Here is an 18,184-nt window from a genome sequence, read left to right on the forward strand (position 1 = left end):
ACATTTCTGTAACATTTGAATACAGTGGTACCAACAGGGACGGGTGGGAATTGTGATGTGTTCATTGTGTATTATTGTTACAATTTCTTATTCCTTGCATATCTTGCAAAATCCTGGATAAAATATCATTGCACTGATGAAATAAGTTACTTGGGTGCTACAACTGTGCAATCTTTGCTGCTTAAATGCTGTGCTGACTTTCTTATGAAATTGATCACTCCTAGACAGGGCCATCTTTACCCAGGGGTGCAAGGGGTGTGGGGCACCCAGGCACCAAATTCTGGGGGGTGCTAGGCACCCACCGCTGAAGCTGCCTAAGCTCTTAACTATCTACCTGTTATGAAATAATAAATAATTTTGATGAAGCTAGAAAAACAAAATACATATATACCTAGGTATTACCGAAATGTATACCTACAGTTTTACTAAAGGACTTTCGATTTTGTGCACTCATTTACCAAAGACGTGCTGTGCCAGCGGCGGCGCTTGTCATTCACAACAGTGGTGTTTGTCAGGCTCATTGGTGGTGCTTGTCATTCTCAATGGCGCCGTGCATGCAAAATTAACTCTTACATCAAAATATTATGTTACGTATTGTATTGAGCTGCTATGCTGCAGCGAGGTCAGCAGCACCTTTGACACCTTGGGGGGCATCTAAACTAAATTTGGGGGCACTGGGTGGATCTTTGCCCCATGGCGGCACATATGCTAAAGATGTTAGTGCTCCTAGACCTGTACCTGTGCTTGGAGAACTGAGCAACCCCATAGATTACAGCAGTGGCATAGCGTGGGGGTGTAGGGGGGCCCGGCCACACCGGGCGCAACATCTGGGGGGGGGGCGCTCGCACTCGCAGCTCTCTGCCCCTAACTGGCTCACTCACTCTCTCTCACTGCAGTGCTGGCTGTGCGAATCCGATCCGAGCCGCCGGGTCGCCGCCCACTGTGGAGGGGAGGGTGCCAGGCGTGCGGTGCGGTGCGGAGCAAGAGCGAGGGACTATCTGGGGGAGGGACAGTGCAGCGGGGGGGGGGCGCAAATTACTTGCCATGCCCCGGGTGCTGACAACCCACGCTATGCCACTGGATTACAGCTCTCCCTATTCAAATGTTGCTCCAGCAACCAACAGACACTGCTTTCAAATAAACCTGGGTGTATTACTAGGTTATGTCTCTGATATATCCACTAAAAGGAAGTAACGAAAAGGGAAACCAGAAATAAAGCAAACAAGCTTTGTCCTCCCCTCCCTTCAGAGGTAATTACCAGAAACCGCCTGGGTAACTTCCCTTTCTCGTTGAGATATGAGCACATACCAGGAAGAAGTGGTCAATTAATTAATAATTGTTCTGGTCGAGAACTTCTGAGAAGCAGAGTGGGAAAAGGGAAAAGCTGTACTGTGGAAAAGCAAGTGTTCTTCATAAATAAACAACAGAATGGACTCTTGTGGGAAACTGCTGAAATAAGGAGAAGCGATGGAGAACGCAAAAGCTCTGGATGTCGTTCCACAGGTAAAGGAATACATTCTTTCTCCCTTTAGCTGCCAATGGCATTCGCTAGGCACAACTAATATGAGCCTGCTTGCAAGCAACTTGTAAACAGCATTGTCTGGGATTTTGTTATATGGAAGCCCCACACTCATGGGATGTTACAGATTATCTAACATAGGAAGAGGAGTCCATCAATTAAGAATTAAGACTGCAATCCTGTGCACCTCACTTACATGGCTGCTGTGGGATAAGAAGTATCAGTTTGAGTTAGCTCCTTACAGAGCGATCATACAGACTTCTTAATGCAGTATACTTCACAGGATCCACTTTTGTCCCATTGTCAAGATTAAGCAAGCTTAAGTGATTCGGAGATAGCAGCCTAAGAGCCTAGATAATCATTAAGTAACTGTTAGGGACCAAAGTAGATGTGATGGGCACGTGTGCATTTATTCCTGTGTCTGCTTCATTCATGTATCAAGTGAGAGTTGTGTGTGTGTGTGTGTGTGTGTGTGTGTGCGTGCGCGTGTGCCTATGCTTTACATTAAGTGGATCCTGCAGGCAAGTGGAGTAAGGGCCCCCTCTGCTTTCTTCCCTCACTGCTCACTGTTGCTTTGTATTTTCTCTGCCTTGCTTCAGTACAGTGGTACCTCGGTTTAAGAACAGTCCGGTTTAAGAACGCTTTGGTTTACAAACTTTGCAAAACTGGAAATAGTGTCTTGGGAGATAGATATAAGATATATGTTCAAAAATACAGTAAAGGTTCACTATCTATGCTAGCATTCTGTTGATGTTGGAGAGAGACTGAGTTGAGAAATAAGACCAAGGGTACATATTGATATGAGAATGTATTAGATAAAATGTAAAGAAATATACAATAATAAGAGTACATTCCTTTGTAAAAAAGGAATATACAACGGGATAGACAGGAAGTCCAAAGTGTTGGTACATATATGATTTTGGAATAGTTTTTTGTCCTTGTTTTTTCCCTTTCCCCCTTTTCTTTTCTTTTAGTATATAAACTTTGTATACATGTTGAAAATTATAGTATAATAAGTCTTGTGATGTAATATGATAATGTTTACCGATGTAACATAAGAACTTTAATAAATAAATATTTTTTTTTTAAAAGGGAAATAGTGTCTTGGTTTGAGAACTTTACCTTGGTCTAAGAACGGAATCCGAACAGTGGAAGGGCACTGGTGGTGGGAGGCCTCATTAGGGAAAGTGCACCTCGGTTTAAGAATGGTTTTGGTTTAAGAAAGGACTTCCGGAACAGATTAAGTTCATAAACCAAGGTACCACTGTATTCATTGAATCATAGAATTGTAGAGTTGGAAGGGATCCCAAAGATCCCTTGTCAGATTTAGGGCAGTGCAGGCAGTTTCCCCCACATAGGGCACCGAACTGAGGGGGCGCAAAGTTGAGAAGATCCATAATTGAGAAGTTCCTTCTGGGGCGTCAAATTTTGGCCTCAAACAGGATGCTGCACTAACAAAGATTGCCAAAATCTGCCCCGACCAAGGATCATGGAGTCCAATCCCATAGCTAAAGAATCCCTGACAGATGGTCATCTAACTTCTGTTTAAAGACCTCCAGTTGAGAGTCCACCACCTTCCAAGGTAGTCCAACTCCACTGTAGAACAGCTCTGACTGTCAGAAAGCCCTTCCTAATGTTTAGTTGGATTCTCTGACTAATGTGAGCTGAGCTGGGGTGGGAGGGGGGAGGTTACAATGCTTGGAGCACTCACATTTAGTGAGAGACACTTTTATCATAGACATTGGTTGGGAGAAAAGAGAGGGGGGGACAGATAAGGGGAAACTATGAATTGAAAGTGGAGATGATAAATGTACCTTTCCCTGTCCATCTGTTTTGTAACACAAAAAATCTTTAATGATATATATAGATATATGATATATGATATATGATGATATATGATATATGATGATATATGATATATATCTCTATCTATCATCTATCATCTATCTATCTATCTATCTATCTATCTATCTATCTATCTATCTAATCTATCTATCTATCTATCTAATCAATCATCTATCTATATCTGTCTATCTATCTATCTATCATCTATCTATCTATCTATCATCTATCTATATCTCTATCTATCTATCTATCATCTATCATCTATCATCTATCATCTATCATCTATCTATATCTATCTATCTATCTATCTATCTATCATCTATCTATCTATCTATCATCTATCTATCTATCTATAATGTTTGGATCAATGGACCTGCATCTTCCATTACATGTTTAAAAATGAAAGATACACTTTCTGCTGAACAGATATATGGATATGGCTGGATCCTCACATCTAATTTGGCCCTAAGAACACCATTAGTGCCTTCATCTTCCAGTGTGCAGATCCAGGAGTGCAACAGCTGTAAGATCATCAGCAATCTTTGGTACTTTGGTACTACTACAACTAATCCAGAATGCGGCAGCTAGATTGGTGACTGGGGGTGGCCGCCGAGACCACATAACACTGGTCTTGAAAGACCTACATTGGCTCCCAGTACGTTTCCGAGCACAATTCAAAGTGTTGGTGTTGACTTTGAAAGCCCTAAATGGCCTCAGTCCTGTATACCTGAAGGAGCGTCTTCACCTCCATCGTTCTGCCCGGACACTGAGATCCAGCGCCGAGGCCTTCTGGTGGTTCCCTCATTGCGAGAAGGAAAGCTACAGGCAACCAGGCAGAGGGCCTTCTTGGTAGTGGCCCCTGCCCTGTGGAACGCCCTCCCATCAGATGTCAAAGAGATAAACAACTACCTGACTTTCAGAAGAGATCTGAAGGCAACCCTGTTCAGGGAAGTTTTTGATGTGTGATATCTTAGTGTATTTTTGGTCTTTGTTGGAAGCCGCCCAGAGTGGCTGGGGAAACCCAGCCAGATGGGCGGGGTACAAATAATTTATTATTATTATTATTATTATTATTATTATTATTATTATTACTTAGGGTCTTAGTAGGGAGAGCATTTGATTTGAATACGGAAGGTACCATGTTAGTTTCCACCATATCAGACTAAGGCTACAAGAGGCCTCTGTCTGAAGCCCAGGTGAGTCGATTCTGGTCAATGTAGACAATACTGTGCTAGATGGACCCATGTTTGAAATGGTCCAAGTTCTGCTTGCACGATGGGACTTTCCCCACTCCCCACCCCACACATGTGCAGCACCCTCCCACAGAGCAGCTGTAGGGGGGCATGTGAGGGGGAGAACATTCCCTTGTGCAAATAGCTGATGCAAAGTTCCCCTCAGGGCTAATTGAAATACGATCCCTAATGCAGATTACTATTATTTGATTAATTGTGGCAGCGGGCCCATGATTTCATTAACCACGGATTAAAAATGAGAGCTTTAAAATTGGTTTTTAATCAGAAATGCTTCCCCACGAGATAGTATTTCATGTTGGAGTCAGTGTCACTAAAACAGAATGTTTGCTGGCAGAGTACTCCAAACCCTCTTTGCGCAGGGCTGGTTCTGGTTCTTGGGCTGCTGCCTTGTGGTGATGCATTTTAAATGGTTTTCCAATTAACTAGTAAGATTGGGTTTTGTACTCTGTTATTTATTTATCTTATTTATTACACACACACACACACACACACACACACACACGCTTGATGGTTAGAAAACCTCTAAGTGGGTAACATCATATTGGTATGATGGAAAACATATTTGTGCAGATCAGCTGATTGGATTAGAAAATGCACTAATTCAAAATACCACAGCTAATCTGTGTTGCAATGCAAGCATTTAAATTTTCTATTTTGTGCCGCCTTTCCAATTGTCATTCTGTAGTTCTCTTATCCACCAAAGCAAATGCCCCACACTGTCTTGATCCCCATGTACTTTCTAATTAGCTGAAATCAGGGATGGTGGATTTCCCCAGTTTATACAGTAGTAGATTAATCAAGCTTTCAGCTGCCAATATGTACGCTGGCTGCTTAAATCCTACTGGTGCCAACAGTGCTGCCCACAAAAAAATATATTTAGGGGTACTCTCATTTTCCTACTCATATGGAAATACTTCCCCTCAACTTAGATTCACAAAATGTTTAGGGGTATGTGTACCCCTGCATCCCCCTAGAAAAAAAGCACTGGGTGCCGATAGCTTTTAACCAGCTTAATTTAAACCAGGGTTGCAGTTTAACCTTTATTTATTTATTTTACAGAGTACTCATGTCTCTGAATTGTCCCCCCTTTTTTTTCTTCTTTGCTGGATGGTGGAGAGCTGGTTCTTCATGCTGGTTCTTGATCCTGTCCTGTTAGCCAAGGCTACCTTTTTGCTAACAGTCCGTGATTTATTTTTTTAATTTATTTTTGCATTACTGGCTTAACCACTTAGTAAACCGTAGCATCCTTAACTTCCGATCTGCCATGATTTATCTTGAAAAATGTACACTCGTTTTAGTTGCGAAGACAAATATTAATTGGTGGGGCTGGGAAATAGGGGTGCTCCGGTTTATGCTTTGATTCTTTTTTGCTCCCAGTGTTCTACCATCATAGTAAATTGAAAAGGGGGGAAAAATATGGAAGATGGTCTTTCCTTGTAACAATGAGTGGTAACTGGGCACATCGATCCAAAGATCCTGGATTGCTTGGTGGTCACTCTGCCACGGCCAACAGTGATATAAAGCAATCATATATTGCACCAGCAGCAAAGTCAACAGCCAAACAATATCCATGGAAGCAAATATTATTAGAGGAACATGGACAGCATATCTACCATTGACTGACCACTGTTGAGCCTGTACAGAAGGCACCAATCAACATTAAATCAGATGTAAACTGGCTTCTTCATGTGAATGAAGTGGTGAGCATCCATTTAAGTTCACTACAAGACCTCCCTACTAACTGAGCTTTTCTTGAAGGTCTTATTTTACAATTTCTCCAGTCCCTGAACAAAATTACATTGAAATGTAACGTTTATGAAAAAAAGAGAGTCTATGAATCGAGCTGCGAAAGATCTCTTTGGAGTCCATGAATATACATACCAAGAGATATAGATTAATTTTGCCTTATTTAAATGCAATCGATCACTTGCTGTATAAATACAGTGAAAAATCAACCCCAAACAACCTTGCCAAGGACCGGTGGGGGAAAATCAATTGCATAGGAGAGGTGGCCTTTAACTAAAAGTCTAACAAAATTGATAAGAAGCCTGGGGAATATGGTGCTGCAAAGTGGTTGATTAAAACTAAGCGAACTATAAAGGGAGGAGGAAGAGGTCATTTGGCTTACAGCCCTGATACCAAGAGCTGTGGTCTTCTCAGCATTCGCAAGATACAAAGCACAAGGGTTAAGGGAAGAGATCTACAAATGAGGCCACAAAATATCCAAATAATCTGTTGTGCATAACCAGGCAATCTGTTGTGATTGTGCGGATGGAAGCTTTGCCTATGACTTGAGCATTGTCGGGGCACCCACAAAAGCAACCATCACCACAACAGTGAGGCCAAAGCTAGGCATGCTGGGAGATGTGTGGCTGATGCTGAAAGCACCGGACTCCCTCCCAGAGTAATGTCCGCTGCAGGCTTTCCCAACCTTGTGCCCTCCAGTTCTTTTGGATTTACAGTCTCAGGTAGGGTGGTCAATAATCAAGGATTATGGGAGTTGTAGCCCTAAACATCTGAAGGCCAGTAGCTTGGTGGAAGGCTGGTCTAGCATTACAAAATGAGCAATATCACTGTGTTGTAATCAGGGACGGGTGAATATGTCAATTTTTGGTTTCTTGCAGTTTCTGCATGGCTTTGCAATATTTCTTTAAAAATCCTCATGAAAACTTGTAAGCATCATAGTGCAAATTTCTCCCAATGCACACATTTTGGTTTGTCATTTTGCTTGCTACACATTTTTTTGCATGCAATTTCCTGTAATATAATGGCATTCTTATGCGCTACTTTCACGAATGTATGCATTTTTATATTCCCCCCCCTCCAATACGAACATTGTTGTACGCATTATTTGGTTGGAGAACTGTGTCATAATATTTGGAGCAGCACAAAATTTTGCAGGATAGCTGTGTTTCAGTTTGCATATTGTCGTAGCATTTGGTAGGCTTGCATTAAAATCCAAACTAAACCAGATTTCTCCTGCATCCCAAGCTGCAAACTTTAGGATAAAGTAGAGACATTTCTTTTCCGATACATAATTCTCCAAGAAAATGGCAGGGGGCTATTTTGGGGTTGTATCGCTGGCAGAAAAGCCCCCATGTGACAAGTAGATCATTCAACGCATAATCCCCTCTGATGAAAGTGCTTCTGTGTTGATGCAATTTTGGCAGACCGCTGGTTAAAAGCCATTTAGATAATTGTGGCTCCAAAGTTGGTTTGAAGCATTACACCTATTTCCAGAAAGTCTGCCCATGTTTGATTTAACTGCTGGAGATATAATCCTAAATACACTTGGAAGTACATTCCACTGACATAATGGGCGTGACTTGCATTTCACATGGAGGCTTTCAATTTATTAAACCCCTTGAGGGAGCTGGTGCTGACGCCAAACGGACTTATTAACTCAGAGAAGCAGCCAAGGCTGGACTGCGCTAAAGAGTCAGGTCTGGTGTGCTGTAACAGGATGCTGGCAAAGCAGAGACCGCAGCTGACTGTGGCAGCGGAGCCTACATTGGGGAGAGTGTTGTAAATGAATGATGGCTCGGAGTGTAAACTGGGGAGTCCAAATTTCACTACAGTCATGGACTTGTTAGCTTTAAAAAACCGCCACTTTTTTATTTTTATAAATTTATTTATTTGGTTTTTCAAATTAGAATTTTACAATCACATATCCAACATAGAACATAAAAGCAAGATTCCAAAGACTCTCCTGGACTTCCCTCCTCCTTTGTGGGTCCTATTATTAATCGTTTCCTCCTGCATCTTTTATAATACTCCAAATCTTTTACATCTTCATTACATCCAAAATCCACCATTTAAACTACAAGTGTTATTCCAATCCTACTAACAATTTCAACCGTTTACAATGGTTTTTAAGGTAAATTATAAATTTCCCCCATTCCTTATTAAAGTTTTGGTCTTCCTGGTTTCTGATTCTTCCAGTCATTTTTGCCATTGCAGCATAATCCATCAACTTAATCTGCCATTCTTCTCTGGTCAGGACTTTGTCATCTTTCCATTTCTGGGCCAATAACATCCACACAGCTGTGGTCACATATATAAATAGTATTTTCTGCTCCATTGGGATTTTGGAACCTAGAATTCCTAAAAGAAAGGCTTCAGGGTTTTTTTTTGTTCTTTTTTTTTTTTAACAAACAGTTATTTTAAACATTTTCCCTGGATTCATTATATATCATTTCCCAAAATTCTTTTACTACCTTACATGTCCACTACATATGATAGAATGTGCCACTACCTTCCTCCCTTACATTGCAATAATACTGACCAGCCTTATAGCATTAGAATGATGGATGAAATAATGTAAATGCAATGCATTGAAGGTCTTTATCCAACTCTAGTTATCTTTTGTGGTACCTAGCTAGCAGCTCTTGATAGGGATAGAAGAACACAAGAGTCGTGTTGGATCAGATCAGTGCTTCATCTTCTCCAACCAGATGTTTCTGGGAAGCCTATAAACAGGACACAAAGGCAGCAGATCTTTGCTGTTCTTGGTCCCAGCAGTTGGTATTCAGTGCCATGCAGAATCTGAATGTGCAGGTTGAATGTGTGACCAGTAGCCACGGATGGGCTAGTAGTTGGTATTAAGAAACTCAGTTCAACTGGAGCTCTGCTCATGTTCTCAAATAATGTCTTTGCTTTGGCTTTGCTCTGAGCAATGAGCATGGCACCATTGAAGGGAACCATATGACAGTTCAAGCTAAGTAAACTCCCATCCAGAGAAGCTCTAGTGGTTCCTACAAAACAGCCTATCCATAATAGCTGGGGAATTCCCTGGGGAATTTTCCCACCATAAACTAGTGTGCATGGTTGATGAGATGAACTTTATAAGTTTATGGTCCATGTCATGTGGGAGTAGGTAGCCTGTGTGAATTACATCCATTATCCATTTTGCTATTTTCACTTCCAGGATTGGCGCTTCAAGCTGATAAAGCAGTTTCACATGCAGACGTTTTGGAGGTCCTGTGCCACAGGGAGGTTAGGCTGGCCTCAACCAGAGCCAGGGCTTTTTCGGCTGTGGCTCCAATCTGGTGATCTGGTGGAACGCTCTGTCACAAGAGACTAGGGCCCTGCGGGACTTGACATCTTTCTGCAGAGCCTGCAATACAGAGCTGTTCCACCAGGCCTTTGGCCAAGGCACAGTTTGACCCCCTCCTTTGGCACTCCTCACAGAACTCTAACTCAATGGTTGCCATTCATTTAATTTGAAGTGATTTTATAATGAAATGATTTTAGAATGTTGTATTATTTTACTGTTGTTAGCCGCTCTGAGCCTGGCTTAGGCTGGGGAGGGTGGGATATTATTATTATTATTATTATTATTATTATTATTATTATTATTATTTAGCTTGATCCTTGTTGCTTCCTGCTTATAAGAGAAATAAGCAAGGCAATATTGGTGTTTCTAAACTAAAAATGTGCATTGCAACTTGGTCTGCAGAGTTCAGTCATCTCCAGAAAAGATACCCAGACCGACATTTCTTTGAATGTATCTGTAAGATATTAGTTGACATGTGCACATGCACTAATAGTGTGGATAACAACATCCTCCACAATGTCTGCAAGAGATGCATCCATTAAGTTCTGTAGGGACTGGATATGAATGGCAATGCACACCTGCATCCATATGCATGTGAGTGCACAGATATCACTTGCTAGAGTACACAGAAACCTGTCTTATACAGAGTCAGACCATTGCTCCATCTAGCTCAGTATTGTCCACATGGACTGTCTGGCAATGGCTTTCCAGGGATTCAGACAGGGGTCTCCCAACCTTACCTGGAGATGACAGGGATTGAACCTGGAACCTTCTGCATTTAAAGCTGGTGCTCCACCTCTGAGCTACAACCCTTCTGATTGTTGGAAGTAAAACAGTGCTTGCAGTAAGATACATGAACCAGTAGGGGACCGATAGAAAAGGCAATCTAGGGTAGGGTTACCAGACGTCCCCGTTTCCCGGGGACAGTCCCCGGATTTGTAAATAAGTTCCCGGACATATTCCATCCCTGGAATTTCCCCAGATTTCATCTAATGTCCCCGGGAAATGCAGCAGCGGCAGTCTCAGCAGCCTGGAGCAGTTATCTCTGGCTGGCTTCAGGAGCTGCTCGGAAGACCCCATCTAGGGTGGATCTAAACACAGGAAAAACCGCTTTAAATAAGTCAGAAATTAGATCGTTTTAACAAAAGAAAAATATGTTGTTGTTGTTGTTTAGTGGTTTAGTCGTGTCCGACTCTTCGTGACCCCATGGACCAAAGCACGCCAGGCACTCCTGTCTTCCACTGCCTCCCGCAGTTTGGTCAAACTCATGCTGGTCGGTTCGAGAACACTGTCCAACCATCTCGTCCTCTGTCGTCCCCTTCTCCTTGTGCCCTCCATCTTTCCCAGCATCAGGGTCTTTTCCAGGGAGTCTTCTCTTCTCTTGAGATGGCCAAAGTATTGGAGCCTCAGCTTCATGATCTGTCCTTCCAGTGAGCACTAAGGGCTGATTTCCGTAAGAATGGATGCGTTTGATCTTCTTGCAGTCCATGGGACTCTCAAGAGTCTCCCCCAGCACCATAATTCAAAAGCATCAATTCTTCAGCAATCAGCCTTCTTTATGGTGCAGCTCTCACTTCCATACATCACTACTGGGAAAACCATAGCTTTAACTATTGTTGGCAAGGTGATGTCTCTGCTTAGTTGTTACTAATAAGGTAGTAGATGAGCACTCAGGGCTGATTTCCTTAAGAATGGATAGATTTGATCTTCTTGCAGTCCATGGGACCCTCAAGAGTCTCCTCCAGCACCATAATTCAAAAGCATCAATTCTTCGGCGATCAGCCTTCTTTATGGTCCAGCTTTCACTTCCATACATCACTATTGGGAAAACCATAGCTTTTACTATATGGACCTTTGTTGGCAAGGTGATGTCTCTACTTTTTAAGATGCTGTCTAGGTTTGTCACTGCTTTTCTCCCAAGAAGCAGGCATCTTTTAATTTCGTGGCTGCTGTCACCATCTGCAAAATATATATATGTGGAAAACTGCATTTAAAATTTCCTGCTCTCTGGTGCCATCTGGTGTTGCATGTTTATAATGCATCCAATTATAGTTCTTCCAATTCACCCTTTCTTTACTAATGAGCCGAATAGCTATTCTTCCCTCGCTGATTCTTTCCTAACTTCTTACACATTGTTTTCTCTTTACTTCTTTCCTGCTTCTTCTTCAGCCTGTGAGTGTTGAGCCATCCTTTTATTAACCTCATCACTCCACGATGGCCATAGTTAAGCTTGTACTCAGAATGGCTTTGTTTGCCAGGAGTATTAAACCTTCTTTATTCTTTCAACCTGCAGTCTTCCCAGACTATTTATTTCTGCACTCCACTGCAATCTATAGCTCTTTACCAAACTCCGATTGTAGCAACAAGGTCGAAATTGGACAAGATGTCTAATGAGACAAGCATTTAATACCCCCTCGAAAATGACTCGGCTAAACTCAAGCGCTGGGCTGGCTGTGAATCCATCCCTGTCTCTTTACTCACATTTCTACAATGCTCATAAGCCAGATGGACTGCGAATCTTGGTTAGGTGTCACAAGACCTTTTGCAACAGGGTCATTCCATGAGTGGAGTTATGATGCCGATCTAGTCGGCAGCTACACTTCGTCAAAACATTTGGCAGCTAAAGTGCTCGGCCAAACGGAGCAAGAAATAATGATCAAACATCTCCAAGGAAATTGCTTGCCACTAGTGTCAGAAAGGCAAGCAGCGAGTAGCGGCAAACGGGGTGTTGTGAGTGTGTCAGGGCTGTGTTCCAGCAGATGTGATACACCTTCTGGTTTTATTACGCCTGACTAGATTATCCCAAGCCTTTATCAACTAAGAAAAGAGAGGGGAGACCTGCAGGTCCTTTGTCATTATCTGCCTGCTCATGGAGCCAGATCGGATGTAGTGTTGACTGACTGCTTAAGAATTCAAAGAGGACACAGCGGGATGGCAAAACCCCTCCCCTCCCTTTAGGAGTGCAAATTTCCCTGACAGCTTTAGCCATGCTTAAACATTGCACACTTGCAGACTGTCCTTGCTTCATGGGTGGGATTCATGCCCAGATTTGGGGTGCACAATTAGTGCGGATCTGGCACTCTCGGGCTACAAACCTGCTTCCAAGAAAAGAAAGGGAAAATGGACTTTTGCAGTAAGGAAAGTGAGGCAGAAGGTGTCCTGCGGAGTGTGGGACGGCCAGTGCTTGATACGGCATGACTTAAGCCTTCCCTGCCATCAGAATGACTGTGCCATAAGCAGCTAACTTAATACAACCTTTCTGAAAACTTTGCACAAGCAAATCAGAGGAGTGCTCCATAAACAGGTTGCCTGGAAGCACCCATTATGTTGACAGTGTGATAGACTACTGATAAGGCCAATAAAGCATATTCAGCACACCTTTGAGTATTAGATACTGGGAAGAATCACAGGTTCTTGAATGTGCTAGGCTGGTTGCTGTTGGATCTTTTCCAAAGGTTTGCCCAGTTCAGGTGATGGGATACAGGGAGTCAACTGCCAGGGATTATTTAGCTGTCATTCCCCATTGCAGAGAGTTCATTTGGGCTCCTTTGAACTCTACAATTCTATGATTCAATGAACTATGAATGAAATATTGGAGGGAGCTTCGTTTGGTGAATGCTCAGTAATTTCAAGGAGATCCTTCCTCAATCTCTTGTGATAAGTAGATGCTGAACTGCTAATCTGAACATTCACTTTGATCAGTGAGCTATAGCTGGTTTTGTAGAGATGGCTGGATGTCAGGCATAGAAAATAATGTTTTTTCTCTCAACTCTGGCATTATACCAGGACTGGCTCCGGCTTTGGGTGATTCTTGGACCTAGACAGGCTTCATAGTGGTCTCAGGGTGAGAATAAATATTGGGTGCCCTGCCCAATTCCAAACACACTAATCTCTGCTGTCAACTGTGCTTTGTTGTCAGATCGGGATCTGGAAAATGCAGTTACAAAGAATCCTGCAAACACTGGTTGCTCAAAATTAGGGTTGTCATATTTCAAACAGTGAGAATCTGGACAGAAAAAGTTGTTGAGCTTTTTTTTAGTTTTCCCCAAAGTTGTTGAACTTTTTCTGCTGCTTGCTTAAATGGGCATTGGGAGTGGTATGGCATTCTGACAGCTTAAGAAACAAAACAACGAATGGCCTTAGTTAAGAAGCTGAGCAGGGTTTCATAAGTGATGAAACCCGGTGCTATACCAGCTGCACTGGCTCCCGGTGGAGTACAGGATCAGGTTTAAGGTGCTGGTTTTAACCTTTAAAGCCCTATACGGCCTAGGACCCTCGTACCTACGGGACCGCCTCTCCTGGTATGCCCCACAGAGAAACCTACGCTCGTCAAATAAAAACATCCTGAAGGTCCCAGGCCTCAGAGAGGTTAGGCTGGCCTCAACTAGAGCCAGGGCTTTCTCGGCTGCGGCTCCAATCTGGTGGAACGCTCTCTCACAAGAGACTAGGGCCCTGCAGGACCTGACATCTTTCCGCAGAGCCTGCAAGACAGAGTTGTTCCACCAGGCCTTTGGTCAGGTCCCAGCCTGACTCCCTCCTCTGGCAACCTGCACAGAATTTTGCTCAACGGTTGCCATTAATTTGACTTTAATTAATTTTTATAATGGAATGTTTTTAGAATGTTTGATTATTTGATTGTTTGATTATTTAATTGTTGTTAGCCGCCCTGAGCCCGGCTTCGGCTGGGGAGGGCGGGATATAAATAAAATTTATTATTATTATTATTATTATGATGAGACTGTGCAACAGGACTCATGCACAGATAGGTTTGGAAAATCTAGAACAGGCAGGATCACCCAGAACAGAAATTGAAGTTCTTTTGGCCTGTAAACTGCAGTTAGTGCAAAATGCTGCAGCACAATGGTTGGTTGGTTTGTTTACTACATTTATAATATTCTTTACCTTCCAAAGAGCTCAAGGTGGTGTACATGGTTCTCCCAGGGGCGGAGGAAGGGGAGTGGGGGTGGTCCACCTCAGGTGTCACCACTGAGAGGGGTGACAAAATGGCAGGCGGCACTCACAGCCGGTCCTGCAGCGCACCTTAGCCACATGTTTCTCCTGGGAGTGATGTGGTGGCTTGGGTGCCCGCAGGCCCTGCGCTGCCCCAACAGTCTGCCCGCCACCTCCCCCTCAGCTGTAAGGCGGCTGAGTGGGAGGAGGCAGGCAGACAGGAGTCCCCGCAGAGCATCCTGCCTCAGCTAGCCCCACCCCGCAGGTGGCTGCCTCCGCCGCTGGGCACAGGGCAGGTGCGCCACCCCAGATGCCTGATCGGCTTCCTCCACTGCTGAGTTCTCCTCCTTCCCATTTCATCCTCACAGCAACCCTATGAGGTAGGTTAGGCTAAGAGATGGTGACTGGCCCAAGGTCACCCAGTGAGCTTCATGGCTGAGTGGGCATTCGAACCCTGGTCTCCCAGGTCATAGTCCAGCACTCTAACCAGTATGCCACACTGACATTTGTGCTCAAATATATTCGCTGCCCGCCAGTGAACTACTGGGCTGAGTTTAAGGTGCTATTATTGATATATAAAACACTTAACAGCCTGGGACATAACATGGATTATGTTAGCCATATACAGTGGTACCTCGGGTTAAGTACCGGTACTTAATTCGTTCTGGAGGTCCGTTCTTAACCCGAAACCATTCTTAACCTGAAGCACCACTTTAGCTAATGGGGCCTCTGGCTGCCGCCGCACTGCCAGAACACGATTTCTGTTCTCATCCTGAAGCAAAGTTCTTAACCCGAAGTACTATTTCTGGGTTAGCGGAGTCTGTAACCTGAAGCGTAGGCAACCTGAAGCATATGTAACCTGAGGTACCACTGTATGCTGATTTGAACACTTCAACAAGACTATTGAAAAGGTGATCTCCAGTTGATCATCTTGCAGTGGATAAACTTAGTGGCCAAATGAAAACTGGAATGCTGAGACCTAGTTAGGCTGGATCTTGTTCTTTTTCTTTTAAGTTACACAGGTCCTCTGACACTTGCCCAAGTAAGCTATACATTTACATCTCCTTATTTCCTCCAAGGAGTTCAAGATGTTGTACATGGTTCTCCTTCTCCCTATTTTAGTCTCGCAATAACCCTGTGAAGTAGGTTAGGCTGAGAGACAGTGACTGGCCCAAGGTCACCCAGGGAGTTTCATGGTTGGGTGGGGTTTTTAATCCTGGTCTCCCAGGTTCTAGTCCATCACTTTAACCACTATGTTAAGTTGGAGGAAGGTCATCACAATGCTTCCCTGTGGCTTCCTGATTTTGGGTCTGAAACTTCTGTTTAATGCCTTGAGCGATCTTCTAAGCAGCCCCTCTGTCCCCCCAGGAGTCCAAGTCTCACAGCCTCGGCCAACACAGCCAACAGTCAGGGAACATGGGAGCCGTAGTCCAATAACATCCAGAGAACTGCAATTTCGCATACAGTATCTGTTTTAGTGCTTAACAGACTGGTTCTTTTCCACTGAACAAGGCAGGTCAAGTATACAGACCTGTGAGCTCAGAGTGCACCAAACTGTCTCTAAAAATAATTAGGTGCCACTGTTTAACAACCTGATAATCATTGTTTCAACACAAGGCTAATTAGATTATCATGTTAATAAGCAATATGATAATACAGTTCTTATTACTTTGGATAATTTTAATCACTCGTTAAAAGGCACAGGGCATTATTACCTAGGTAATGAACAGATGCAGTGATATGTCAACAGCTTTCTATATTATTTTATGCATAGTTCATTAAGTAATAAACATTTGAAACTGCACAGGGGAACTCTGTGACGGCTCAAGGAGCCAGCAGCAGAAGGTTTGGCAGTTTGCAAACAATTACAGAACGCCGCTTTCTGCCTCGGAGATGGGGCTAAAATTTACAGAAAATGAAAACAAAAATAAAAATACGTAAGGGGTGTTATAGAGGTATTGTGGCTGTTCCATCAAAATCAATGCAGATTGTGGTCTGCTGGCAAGAAAGAAAAATATCGAGTGTTAGGAAGCCAGTCATGCTGACCAGTCAATATTTTGTTAATTGAATGCTCAGTTACCTGTTTATTATTTGATCACTCGCAAAATGCTCATCGTTATCATGGGCTGGATATATGTGGAGTTGTGGAGGCGATTATGGGGGCTACAATTTGTGCATTCTATGAACATCCCCGGAATCTGTGCTGGTGGCTGAGCCACCCAGTGTCAGAAAGTGTGAGTGAACGTCATTTCCTCTTGCAGTGCTTAAAAGCAAATGTTGATTCTGCCATCCCTAGGTTGTTACCTGCCAAACTCTGATCCACCTAACACAGAAATGGCCAACCAGCAACCGAGCATCGTGTTAATAATCTCTGATCTCCATTCATTTATATTTTGACTTTGTCTTGCCTGCTGTGTTATGCCTGAAGCAATTTGCTCTGCAAGTGCTTTTTCTGACGAGGGCTTGCTTGTGGCACACTGCAGTTTGGATTGGGTAGCTCTGTCTGCTGAAGGGTGAGCAGTACTAGGGAAGGGGTCATAGCTCAGTGGCAGAATGTGTGCTTTGATCCCTGGCACCTTCAATTTTAAAGGACCAGGTAGCTCTGGAGAGGTGCTGTAGGTTGGAGCACACAAAGTACTGAATTGGATGGTAAAAGGTAAAAAAGGTAAAGGACCCTTGGATGGTTAAATCCAGTCAAAGGCGACTATGGGGTTGTGACACTCATCTTGCTTTTAGGCCGAGGGAGCCAGCATTTGTCCACAGACAGTTTTCCGGGTCAAGTAGCCAGCATGACTAAACCGCTACTGGCACATGGAGGACTGTGACGAGTGCCAGAGTGCATGGAAACGGTGTTTACCTTCCCACCACAGTGGTAGCTATTTATCTACTTGCACTGGCATGCTTTCAAACTGCTATGTTGGCAGGAGCTGGGACAGAGGAATGGAAACTCACCCCAACATGGGAATTCAAATCGCCGACCTTCCAACCAGCAAGCCCAAGAGGCTCAGAGGTTTAGACCATAGCGCCACCCGCATCCCTTGAATTGGATGGACAGATAGCTGGATGCATTTTTCAGCAGTTTCCTACGCCTTGCAGCAAGGAGTCCAACTGAGGTTGTATTTTGTCATTTTTAACATGATCCTGGAAAAGGGCAAAAGAAAGATGGAGACAATTTACAAGCCACCACATTCTCCTTTGCAACCCTCCTCCCCATCCTTCTGCCTGCCTGTGGGGAGATTGTTTTTAAATAGATCACCTATATATAAATCGTGCAGCGCAAACTAGCATTGTCTTGGGAGCTTGTGCATGAAAATGCAATTTTTCAAAGAGGTTCTCCCCCCTCCATTTTTTTTTTTTTTTTTTTGAAAGGGGAGTGCACATCTACTTCTCCCTTGCTCCCTATTGCCCAGGCTATATTTCATGCCATGTTCAAATGGGATCTGGGTCCGTGTGGAATGAGAGTGGGGGGAACCTCAGCATATTTCTCGTGATGGGTCACTTTGCTGCAAAGGGCTTTTCCAATGGGCCTTGTTCTTTGCTACTTTATCATGCCAGCAATGC

At 43.5% G+C, this 18,184-nt stretch overlaps 1 protein-coding gene across 3 annotated transcripts in view; it reads left to right on the top strand.

Moving 5' to 3' along the window:
* The first annotated feature begins 1,172 nt into the window (after positions 1–1,172).
* The window catches only part of LOC310680319, a 70,956-nt gene continuing 53,944 nt past the window's right edge, over positions 1,173–18,184 (top strand). For all 3 annotated transcript variants that reach the window (XM_083446871.1, XM_083446873.1, XM_083446872.1), the window contains exon 1: positions 1,173–1,503. In XM_083446871.1, the coding sequence (XP_083302997.1) occupies positions 1,468–1,503 (36 nt within the window). In that variant the 5' untranslated portion in view covers positions 1,173–1,467. The remainder of the gene's footprint in view (positions 1,504–18,184) is intronic.

The sequence above is a fragment of the Podarcis tiliguerta genome (genome assembly GCF_965153285.1).
Source record: "Podarcis tiliguerta genome assembly, chromosome: 6".
NCBI classification, from domain to species: Eukaryota; Metazoa; Chordata; class Lepidosauria; order Squamata; family Lacertidae; genus Podarcis; species Podarcis tiliguerta.